General features: G+C 36.1%; 1 protein-coding gene across 11 annotated transcripts in view; it reads right to left on the reverse strand.

The window, feature by feature from the left end:
* APC (APC regulator of WNT signaling pathway) overlaps positions 1-12,958 on the reverse strand; it is a 182,081-nt gene that overhangs the window by 56,269 nt on the left and 112,854 nt on the right. For all 11 annotated transcript variants that reach the window (XM_054688099.1, XM_037529865.2, XM_054688100.1 and 8 more), the window contains one exon: positions 4,937-5,038. In XM_054688099.1, coding sequence (XP_054544074.1) covers positions 4,937-5,038 — 102 coding nt within the window. The remainder of the gene's footprint in view (positions 1-4,936; positions 5,039-12,958) is intronic.

The raw sequence follows: 12,958 nt of genomic DNA on the forward strand, positions 1-12,958 counted from the left end.
ATAATCACACAAGGGGCCTCCCCGGTGGTGCAGTGGTTGAGCGCTGGGTTGTGAAGCTGCCCGCAGCCTCTGCAGCACCGGTTTGATCCCCGGCTGCTTCCCGGCCACCGGAGGAGGGTCCCACATGGCGCGCAGACCTCTCCTGCCGCCCGCTGCTCCCCTCAGCAGTGTGCTTCGGTCCTTCTGCCTGTTCTGCTCCCCGCACTGGCTCTGGTGAATTCTCTCACCCTCCCACGCTTCTGACTGTACCCAGTGCTTGTACAAATAAATAAATAAATCTCTTAAAAAAAAAATCACACAAGTACATATGAAACTGCGAACATGGTTGTCTTCAAAGGATAGGAATCTGCTATGATAACCTATAACAGTGGGATCTGAACCAATCAAGTATCTTTAAGAAAGTGATGTTTAAGCTCAGACATACATGAAAAGTGAAGTGGGACAGGCCCAGACTCTGCACAAGCTGAACTGCACAGGAAAAAGCCCAATCAACATAACATACAGAGAAGTCAGTGTGGCTGAAGTGATAAAAATAGTGTGTTAGGTACAGACGACTTATATAGATCATAATAAAGGATTATTTTAAGACCCAAGGAAAGCTAATAAAATCTCCAGTGAGAGTTATTTACTCTTTGTAAAATTCATGCTGGCAGGGTGGATGTGGGTAAGTGGGGGGTACCATCAGCTTCCACATGGTGGTAGAGATAAGTGAATTAGGATAGGAGCTTTGGCAGTCATGCTGCTGTGAAAGTCAAAGAGAGTGTTTTTTTTTTTAAAGATTTATTTTTATTTATTTATTTATACAAGTACTGGGTACAGTCAGAAGCGCGGGAGGGTGAGAGAACTCACCAGAACCAGAGCGGGGAGCAGAGCAGGCAGAAGGACCAAAGTACACTGCTGAGGGGAGCAGCGGGCGGCAGGAGAGGTCTGCGCGCCATGTGGGACCCTCCTCCGGTGGCCAGGAAGCAGCCGGGGATCAAACCGGCGCTGCAGAGGCTGCGGGCAGCCTCGCAACCCAGTGCCCAACTGCTGTGCCACCGGGGAGGCCCCAAAGAGAATGATTTTTATTTTCAATTACTGTCAATGGATTTTGTCTCTGGAACAAATAATAAAACAAAACAAATGAACAAATAACAGGAAGTTGTCATATGAATAGATCCTATAAAGATAGATTAAAGGAATCTTGGCATAGCTGAACCAAAGCTGTAAATACAGATCTCTTTTCATATCAAGGGAGTGGCTACAGTGTGCCATGTTTAACTATGACTGAAAGCAATCAAATGGCATTAGCAATATTAGTGCTACCTGAACACCCATTTGGTGGGAAAGTCCATGACTGATACTGTCAAAAAACCAAACAGCTTGTCATGTTTACTACTAAATCCACAGTATTATCAGAAGGCATCATTTGAAGAATGGCTGAATACTGGCCCCTGATTTACTATTTTTAATAGATCTCATGCTCATTACAAAAAACTGAAACAATATATGTATTTATATTTATATTAACAATATAAATAGTATAGTATATATAGTATATAGCATATATATAGTATATAGTAAATATAAAAACCAATTTATATGATAAAAACCATATAAATCCCAATGTAAGAGTAGCATCTGAAGAATATCTGAACATATTAAGATAATGAGGAATATTTTCCTGACACTTTTCTATGCACACATACGCGTATACATATGTATAGTAAGATAGGCCATACAATATTTGCTTTTTTTTAAAGCAAGGTTATAGTAAGTTAACTTAATAACATTTGTTTATATTTAATAAGCATTTATTAGCAATTATTGTATGCCAGGTACTATGCTAGTTGTTTGGGGGATAACTGTAAACAAACACAATAGCTCAAAGGACTTTAAAAAGGAAAGTAGACAATTAAACCAACAATAAATTGTGTTACATGTTTTGAGAACAGAAGTAGAGAATAACTGAGAGCACTTCTAATCTAGGGAGGTAGGAACAAGGAAAACACCCTGGAAAAAGTGTCATTTAAACTGAGGGAAAGAATGAGTAAAACACATAAAATTAACTGACGAAAGCAGAACAGGCAAAGGGAACATCATGGGGAAGGTCTGGACATACTTAAGGATCTACAAGAACTTAATCTGAAGGAGGGAGTGGTATATAGTGGGGACAGGTAGTCAGAGATATTACTGGAATAGGCAACAGAATCTAGATTCTACTGTACAAAAGTGGGTAGTCTCTGAAAGGTTTAAACAAGTGATCTGATCAGATCTGTGTTTTGGAAGGATCACTGATCAAGATATGAAGAAAACCCTATGAAGGCAAGACTGCACTTGATCTTAGCCAAAAGGCCGAAAAGTGATTACAAAGGCAAGACTGAGGCTGAAACAAAAGTTAGGTTTCTATATAAAAACAGATGTAATTTATCATTTTAAACATTTCCATGTATGTACCATGTAGATTCCATAATGCCAGAACTGTTTTTGCTCTTCAATTTTTTATTTCCAGAGTCTAATATAGTATCTCACATGCAGTATTTATTAATTAAGAATAATTATTAATAGTTATTAACAACAAAAGCTACTACCTTTAATGACTAACTACTAGATGCCAGGGACTGCATTAAAATTCATACAGCATTTAATTCTCACAGTATGACCTTATTTTATTATAGAGGAAACAGTAGATAGACTCAGAGTTTGTTACTTAGGGTCAAGCCTTTCAGCTAGTTAGGGAGAATGGGATTTAATATCAGGTTTATTGCCTCTAGTTACTTAGCCACTTAGCCACTTGATGGGCTGGTAATTTAAAACTTAACCTACTGATTAATATTAATGTTATTTCTATTTTTGCTATTAAAATAATATTATTATAAATCTCTTCAAAAATGTCTGACATAGGCCTCCCTAGTGGTGCAGGCGGCTGAGTGCAGCGCCGTGAAGCCGTCTGCAGCCTCTGCAGTGTAGGTTCGATCCCGGCAAGCAGTGGAGGTACCCATATGGTGCCGCAGACCTCTCCGTCTCGACCGCTGCTCCCCTAACCAGTGTATTTCAGTCATTCTGCCTGTTCTGTTCCCCGCTCTACCTCTGGTGGGTCCTCTCACCCTTCCACACATCTGGCCTGTACCCCGGTTCTTGTATAAATAAATCTTTAAAAAAAAAAGTCTGACAATTATTAACTGATTACCTCAGTTAACATAAACTCTTAGATTTGTAATGATAAGCCAAAGAGAAAGCAAATGATAGATTTTGATATATTTTACAAAACTTGTCTTCAGAAAGGTTGTTGTTTCACACAATTAAGAGCAGTATATGAGAATTCCTGGTAACTTACAATACTGAGAGCTATTGATCCTTGCCAACTATTGGCCTCCAAATAAACTTCATTTTGGTTGTAGTTTATATTTATACATCCTTACTAATAGAATTGATCATCTTTTCATATGCTTACAAATGATTTTTTCTTTCTTTTAGTCCTTGTTTATCCTTTGCTGACATCTTAAAGATCTTTAAATAGCTGATTTGCAAATATCATTATGAATTTTGAATTTTCTTTTTCCTAATCATACACATTTGCAAACAATATGATTTTTGTTTTGTTTTCCAAACTGTTAGGATTTTATGGCATAATGAAGTTATAAATGTTTAAGTGAAATCCATTTATTTCTTCTTTTATAGTTTTCTATCCATATCATAAAAAAAATTCAGCCTAAATACCAATATTTCTTCTAATCTATCTATATTTTTAGGTTTTTATTTTGACACTAAATCTAGTTTACTTAAAATTTATTCTGACTAATTCTTATTTAAGAAATAATTGATTAAATTGCTCTTTTTTAAGCGGATAGCCAATTGATTGGACAGTACTTAATAATTAGAGTATGACCCAAAGCACTAATAGGTCTGATTCTAAGCAAAGAAGTTTTCTTGTTCCTACAACTATGTAGGAATGCATAAAATTCCCAAATAATAGACAAATTTCAATGTATTATTTTAATATAATTTCTTTTTTCCTAATTTGCCATCTCTAAGAGTTTTAGTGTTACTAATAATTCTAAAATGAAGTCTCTCTTTGTTTTCACTCTGTAAAATTAAATACTTAAATATGAGACATTTTGATTTAAATTTTAATGAATAAAGGCATGTGCTCTTATAATAATTATCATCAAAACTAATCTACAGATACTAAAGGAGTATTTTATATCAACAGCAGGAAAATTAACTTAAAATCAATTTAGTGAAACTGTTAAAAATCATTCATATACAAGATAAGAATATTCACTGAAAAGAAATGTGGAAAAGACAGATACCTCTCATCCCAATTCTATCATTTTAGGATGCATTCCAACAAAATAATTTATGAAAGCATAACAAGTTATAAACAAAATCAATTTAACTTTTATAATATAAACAATGTGATTAACAGTTACACATTGATTAAGATATATCTCTTTAATTTTTTGAATATTAGAGTAACTTTTTTCAATAAGATTAATGGATATAATCTTAAGTACAACAGAAAATAAGAACTCTAACAAAGTCCTTATGATTAATTAAGAACAAAAAATATATATTGCAAAGAATTCATTACAGAAAGAGCACATATATTCACTGCACGAAATAATAACTAGGTCACATCACATATATAACCAAAAAACATACAGATTAGTATTTATTTTTCAAAAAAAAAAAAAAACTTATTCACACAAATCATTTTTGACTAAAATAGAAACACACAATTTACAACTATAAAACATACTTAGGAATTTTGAAGGCATAATTGCTAGATGTAATAAAATGATAGTATTTTGATACTAAATTCTCCTAGAGCTATTCTTTCAGGAATAAGGAAACTTATAGATTATTCTGAGAACCATTCCACTTCACAGTCCTTTAAAAGAATTTAAATCGTTAAGTTAAAAAACAAAACAAAGCAATAAAATGGTTTACTTACCTGACCACTACCAGACGTTGCTATGTTCATTTCTGCCACTCCCTGACCTTCATTCTGCCGCTCAGAAGGTGAGCCGGCTTCATGCTTGCTCTGAGATGACCTCTGTTAATATGGAATTAACATTGTTACAAACAAAAATGTTGAATGCTTCCTTAGCTCACAGCTTGGTTTTTTTTCTTTCTCCTTTTAAAGTTTTGAATGCATCAACTATAGAGGCTTACAAAGGGATGGAACTGCACTCCATACTTCACAACCTCCAACATCATTGGCAGTCAACTATTTTGGTCAGAAGAAAGTGAAGTGTGTCCCCTGAGCATTAGAGCTGCATAAGACAAAGGATTTTCTGAGACTCACAGAAACACCATCCTTCACCAGCTGTGCTCATATCACTATCAGGAATATAATCCAACTAGCACAAATAACTGTCTTTTCTATAATGTCACATGGTTTTGGCATTTAATGGAGCTGAAAAATTAAGAATTTTTTTTAAAAAACTACACTTAGAAATACTTTTGTGGAAGTATATTGAGATATAACATCTACGTGTGTGTGTGTGTGTATATATGTATATTTTTTTTTCTGTAAATAAGTCAAATGAAATCAACAGCTAAGCTCTTAGACTTAAACCAAAGCTCTTTTCTACTGTAACAACCATCTGCTACATGAGATGAAAATGAAAATGACAGATTAGATCCAGTAAAAGCTTCATATCAAGATCATATCCAGTACAAAGAAGTCACTTTGTAAAAAACCCCTGCAGAGTAAAAAAAAAAAAAATAAAATAAAATTATAGAAACAATTACAAATGTGCTTGTGCTGGAAAATTATACCCTAAATTAATTATTACACTTTAAAAAATTTGAAATAATAGTGGATGATTATATTACAAAATGGTTTTCATGGGAATTTCTTCACACATCAATCTTTCCTAGGTCATTTAAAACCGACTTGAAAGATGAACTAACATGCAACATTTCCATCAAACTATATGTAAGCAAAAGAGAGCTGTAATAATTCAGAAAGAGAAAACGGTACTATCTGAAAAGTATACCATAACATTCAATAAATTAAAAAAATTGACATAAAAATCAATCAAAAAATGGGCCTCCCCGGTGGCGCAGTGGTTGAGCGCTGGGTTGCGAAGCTGCCCGCGGCCTCTGCGGCAACGGTTCGATCCCCGGCTGCTCCCTGGCCACCGGAGGAGGGTCCTGCATGGCGCGCAGACCTCTCCTGCCGCCTGCTGCTCCCCTCAGCAGTGTACTTTGGTCCTTCTGCTTGCTCTGCTCCCGGCTCTGGCTCTGGTGAATTCTCTCACCCTCCCACGCTTCTGACTCTACCCAGTGCAAAACAAACAAACAAACAAATAAATAAATAAAACATGCCTCTATAAAAAAAAAAAATTAAAAAAAATCAATCAAAAATTGACATAAAAATCAAAAAGACAATGAATCAAAGATCCTTAAAATCATAAAGACTCAATACGAAGGTAATCAAATATGTTAATATAAAAACAATTGCTGAGCATCTGCTATGACAGTTGCTTGTACTAGGTGCTGGAGGATGCAGTGATATCAAAAATAGACTTTGTTCTATGTACCCTTGGAAGTGACAGTCTAGTCAGGGATATTGTCAAATAAGGAGAGAATAACAAGTTAAAATTTTAACAAAGCACTATGAAGGAGAGGTAGAAAGTGCAAAGAATATGTAACAGAGGTATGTCATATGGTCTAGGAGTTTAGGGACACGTTCTCACAGGAGTCCTAGGTTTTAGGTAAACAGAAGATCACATTCAAAGGTCCTAGGGTGGGAGGAAGTATGTTAAAGGATCATGGTGTCATAGCATGGGACAAAAAGATAAAAAATTCACTGACTGCAGAATTTTATTGTTATTCTCGGATGACACTAGTTCCCACCTAAGTAGTACTAGTTATATTAAAGGGAAAAGTTGAAGGCAAATTGATTCTTTTAAAGTAAAATTTTAATGATCTAAGTAGGTAGGAAACATAGAGGAGAAGAGTGTGTAGATTAATGTATTAATGTGAATGTGAGATGATAGTACCTTATCCTAAGGAAGCAGACAGATTAAAAAAAAGAAACAGGGCCTCCCCTGGCAGTGCAGTGGTTGAGCGCTGGGTTGCGAGGCTGCCCGCAGCCTCTGCAGTGCCAGTTCAATCCCCGGTAGACTGGATATCATGAGCAGAGGAAGAGACCACGACCTGGTGTCAAAAATTATTCCCTTGTTCTTTAGTGGAAGCAAAATAATAAATAATGATGGTATAAAAAGAGGTAATACAAAGGAGAATGGGTGTTATTTGGAGGAGGGTCATTAGGAGGTTGAGGTGGAGATCATTAATTATGTTTTAGATATGTTGGATTTACTATAAAATGCTCTTGAGACAATCAAGTGAAGATACAGAGTAGGCACATAGATTTTAAGAGTCTGGAACTCAGGAGTAGAAATATAAATTTGAGAACCAATAATATATAGATAAGCAAAGTCCTAAGCATAAATGAAAAGCATACCATAGATATGTTTTTATATTATATTATCAGTCTCCTAGATAATATAATATAAAGAAAAGAGAAATATGCCTTAGCGCCTACAAAGGTCAAAGGGTTGGGAAAAAGCCAAAATAGTGTTTTATAGACTACAAGAAAAAGTATTTAAGCAACAGAAAATGTTCAACAAAAAATGTGGAAAATGTCAAGATGATGATCAAAATTTCAATTTAATTAATATGGAAGTCACTCAATGTTCCATTTCAGTGAAACTATCAGAGTAGACACTAGCTCTAATTAATAAGACAGGGGTTGAAAGGAAAGACAGCAATTCTATTCTCTGTGGAGGAGGTGGAATTATTAGACGGAGGGATAATAGTAAATAGCAGGACTGCCAGGCATATTTGATGATGATGGTGATGATTACAGCATTAAAAAAATCTAATGTTTATTTTGCTCTAGTCACTTGGCTTCTGCTAATTTATTTTATACTAACTAATAACTAATTACTAAATAACTAATTTATTTATACTAACTCTGAGGTAGGTAATATTATTATACCCATTTTACAGATGAAGAAACCGAGGCACAGAGAGGACAATTATCTGGCTTCAGACACACACCCAGTAGGTGGTAAAGGCAGAACTGAAATTACCACTCAATGGTCTGACACTAGAATCAATTATTTTACACATCCTTTTTCTTCTGTCCTTCCTCTTTCCTTATTTACTTCCCTTTATTTTTTTATTGATCCTAGGCTACAGAACTGCCTGAATTTAAAAAAAAATTAAATTTTAGTTTTTAATGAGGTACAATTGTTTTATAAACTTGTTAGTATTTTGACAGTATAGGATTTCACCCCTCAAGTTGTTAACGTAGCTCTCCAACCACCAAAGCACCATAGTATTCCACCATAGTCCAATGTGTTTTCTCCTCCCGTCCCATTCTCACCTTTCCCCTCTGGATGCCTCAGATCTACGGTCAGCTTTCAAAGATGTTTCTTTGAGCACTACAACTACCTATAACACTGAAAGCAAAGAGGCTGTTGCTGATTTTTTTTTTTCTTTTAAAGATTTATTTATTTTTATACAAGAGCTGGGGTACAGGCCAGAGGCACAGGATGGTGAAAGGATTCACCAGAGACAGAGGGGAGCAGAACAGGCAGAAGGACCGAAATACACTGCTGAGGGGAGCGGCAGGTGCGACAGGAGAGGTCTGCTGCGCCATATGGGATTCTTGCTGGCAGGCCGGGATCGAACCTGCACTGCAGAGGTTGTGGACAGCTTCACAGCGCTGCGCTCCAACCTGCTGTGCCACTGGGGAGGCCCTGTTGCTGATTCTTATGAAAGAATAATCCTAACGAGCATCCTCATTTCTATAGTTGTTGGACAGCTTCCCCAAAGTTTCCTACCCTTCGGACTGAAAATCTTTCTTTAAAAACAATTTTCCTGATGTATTCACATACCATAGAGTTAATTAACTCATTGTAGTGTATAATTCTATATTTTTAGGTAAATTTACTGAGGATCACCTTAATACGATTTAGAATATTTTCATTATTCTAATAGGATCCCCTTGTGTCCATCTGCAGTTAATCATCATTATTACTCACAGTGACAGGCAACTACTAACCTTTTGTTTTTATAAATTTGCTTTTTCCAAACATTTTTTTTTTTTTTAAGATTTATTTATTTTATTTATACAAGCACTGGGTACAGTCAGAAGTGTGGGAGGGTGAGAGAATTCACCAGAGCCAGAGCGGGGAGCAGAGCAGGCAGAAGGACCGAAGCACACTGCTGAGGGGAGCAGCGGGCGGCAGGAGAGGCCTGTGCGCCATGGGGGACCCTCCTCCGGTGGCCGGGGAGCAGCCAGGGATGGAACCGGCGCCGCAGAGGCTGCAGGCAGCTTCACAACCCAGCGCTCAACCTCTGCGCCACCAGGGAAGCCCTCCAAACATTTCTTATAAATGGAGTAATGTGACATTATGTCTAGCTCCCTTTACTTAGCATGTTTTTGAGGTTCATCCATGTAATATTTATGTATCAGCAATTTCTTCTTCTTCATCATTACATTTTGTTTATTTGTTACTTACTATACATTTGCATCATTTCTACTTTAGGCTATAAATGAATAATACCAACATAAACATTCATGTTGAAGTCTATGTATAGTCATCTATTTTCATTTCTCTTGGATACCCAGAAATGGTTTTCCACTTTACATTGCCATAGCAATGTACATGGGCTTTTGTTAACTTATATCCTCACCGATGCTTATCACGTTTATCCATTTTCACATAAAAGCAAGCAAGATATTGGATCACAGTGACATCCTAATAGGAATGAAGCAGTATTTTATTGTGGTTTGATTTGTATTTCCCTAATGACTAGTGATAGAGCATACTTTCATGTGCCTGTTGGCTAAAAAGCCATCCTCTTTTAATCTTTTCTGGTAAAATGTTTACAACTGGACTATTTCCTTATTAATAAGTTGTAATAGTAGTAAGTAAGAATAAAAGTAAACATTCTCACTGGTTATTTCTGGGGATTGCAAAACAATGCTAAAATTCCCCTGATAGTTCCCTTCCCTGTGATCCCCTCAAAGGTATTTACTTGTCAATAAATAATGTATCTTTGAAAGAATATACAAGAATGTGGTAGCACTGATTGCCTCATGAACTGTAACTTTTATAATAATTACATCATTTGAATTAAGTTCAGTACCTAGACCTTGAACCAAAATTCTTAGCAGGTGGGACAAAGGCTGTGCTATAAGCAATATGCTTCATGGTGGAGAAAAAAATATTGCTTGGAAAAAGTATTTCTTTTTTTGTCAAGGGTGCCGATGAATTAATCTATGCATGTCTAATCCCAGGTTTCTCCCCCTAGCTTATGTTAGAATAATATGGAATAAAGAAACTAACCAAATAAGAAACTTCAAAATAAAAAGAGCTTGGCTCTTTCTTAAATGTGGCATGATACTTTCTTTTAGTTTATGTTCACTATTTATCTAAATATAATCATTTTAGGATACAACTGATAATAAACATTTTCACATCAAAAGGAAGCAAGAGGATACTGGGTCACAAATGGCATACAGCTGGTGCCAAATCCAATGATATCAATAAAAATTTTGAACAAATACTGAAAATACAAACTAGCCGCCAACCTGCAAGAAACTTATAGTAGTACTGGAATATGAAGATGGCTATTAACTAGTGACAATTTTTTTTAGACTCTTTAGAGGCCAGGAAGTTAGCAAAATTTATAAATAAAGGCAGGGAAAATATAAAGTCAGTATAATAATATTAGTAGAAAACACCAAAAAAATCAAGGTGAAAAGTATTAAGTAGAATGAGGAAGACTATTTTATACAAGTAAGAGATTCATCAACTAGAAAAATTAAAATGTGAATACTGGGCCTCCCCAGTGGCGCAGCGGTTGAGCAATGGGTTGCGAAGCTGCCCGCAGTATTTGCAGCGCCGGTTCCATCCCCAGCTGCTCCCCGGCCACCGGAGGAGGGTCCCGCATGGTGCGCAGACCTCTCCTGCCGCCTGCTGCTCCCCTCAGCAGTGTACTTTGGTCCTTCTGCCTGCTCTGCTCCCCGCTCTGGCTCTGGTGAATTCTCTCACCCTCCCGTGCTTCTGACTGTACCCAGTGCTTGTATAAATAATAAATAAATAAATCTTTCAAAAAATAAATAAATAAAATGTGAATACTGATTTAAAATATGTTAGATGCTGCCAAATAGCAATAATCAGAACAGAAGCAAGATGGGAGATAAAGAAAGAAACTACAAAGCAGTTTGGAAAACAGAAAAAAAAAACCTCAAAGAAAGTATCAAAAGAGAAAGTGCAAATGCAGTGCTTCTCACTAAAAAAAGTTTTCTTTTAAAAAATAATTCAGGGGCCTCCCTGCTGGCGGAAGGGGTTAAGATGCAACCTATGAAGCTATCAGCAGCCACTGCAGAATGAGTTTGATCCCCGGTTAGGGAGCTACCCACATGGCACAGCAGACCTCTCTCCTGACTCTCCCGCTGCTCCCCTCAGCAGTGTATTTCAGTCAATCCACCTGTTCTGCTGCCCACACTGTCTCTGGTGAATCCTCTTACCCACCACACCTCTGGCTTGTACCCCAGTTCTTATAGGCATAAATAAATAAATCTTTAAAAAAATCAAAATTAATTAAAATTAAAAATAACTTAAAAAATAAAAAATAGTGAATTTGATCAAGGAGGAAAATAGACAGATAAACTTACAATGAAGTCATCAGGGTCATATAAACAAGGATGTTGCATTTAACAATGTCAATGAAAATGAAAATGAGGGCTTCCCTGGTGGTGTAGCGGGTTAAGCCCAGTGTTGTGAGGCTGTCCACAGCCTCTGCAGCTTGAGTTTGATCCCCAGCTGGCCAGGATGCAACCAATACGGCGCAGCAGACCTCTCCTGACTCGCCCACTGTTCCCCTCAGCAGTGTACTTCGGTCTATTTGCCTGTTCTGTTCCCTGCTCTTGTTTCTGGTAGATCCTCTCACCTCCCACACCTCTGGCTGTACCCCAGTTCTGTAATCATAAAATAAATAAATCTTAAAAAAAAAAAAAGAAAATGAAGCAAAGAAATAGTGCCTTTATTTGGTCCTCAAGAAATTACAAAATGGCCATTTATTCCTTACATTATAAATATTTGGTTTATTTTGGCATAAGATAGCCAGGTTAAACTGCTTTTAGGAATCTGAGGATTACATTGTACTTACATTGTCTACTTAGCAAATTACGTGTTTCTGTATTTCAAAATCAGATGTACTGAAGCCAAGATACTAAAAAAGTGAGGTGGGATAAAAACATTCTTAGAAAGAGTAAATGAGCTAACAGATTTCCAGGCTGCAAGCTTTAAAAAAAAATTAATTTCACATTAAAAACTATTGTCTTCCCTGTATATAGATGCATCTACACTGTTTTTAGTTTAAAACAGAATTAATTGTTCATTATTCAAATATCCTTAGAATGGATACATGGATAGAAAATATGTGCTGGCAATGACAGAACATGCCTTATTTGTTATTTACATAAAAGTTTTTTCGCCTCAATATAAAAGCCATACATACATACTATAAAAACTACAAAAAATCCAACTAGAATAAAAAAAGGGGGATATTAATACTTATTTTTTTGCCTTTTCAAATTATTTTTCATGCACATGCTGGTTTTTAAAAATGGGAATGAAGTTGAATAAACATTTTTAGGTATCATAAGCACTTTAAATATTGTTCATCATGTTTTCAGCAATTATGGCTACAAAACACTACTGTGCTGATGTTTCATTCTCTATGTCCTTATATAATCTGGGATGTGAGTCTATATCTCAATGCATAGGAGAAAATTTACACTAGTTATAAATTTAGTTTGTACAATAAATAGTAGTGTCTCATATTTGCCCTATCCCAGCATATTTTTGCCCTATCCCAGTATATTTTTTTCTTTGAGGATATTACTTTCCTATCTCTAAATAAACTGCTTTTTAATGGT

This window comes from Talpa occidentalis, unplaced genomic scaffold (assembly GCF_014898055.3).
Source record: "Talpa occidentalis isolate TD23 unplaced genomic scaffold, MPIMG_talOcc4v2.1 talOcc4.6, whole genome shotgun sequence".
Taxonomy (NCBI): domain Eukaryota; kingdom Metazoa; phylum Chordata; class Mammalia; order Eulipotyphla; family Talpidae; genus Talpa; species Talpa occidentalis.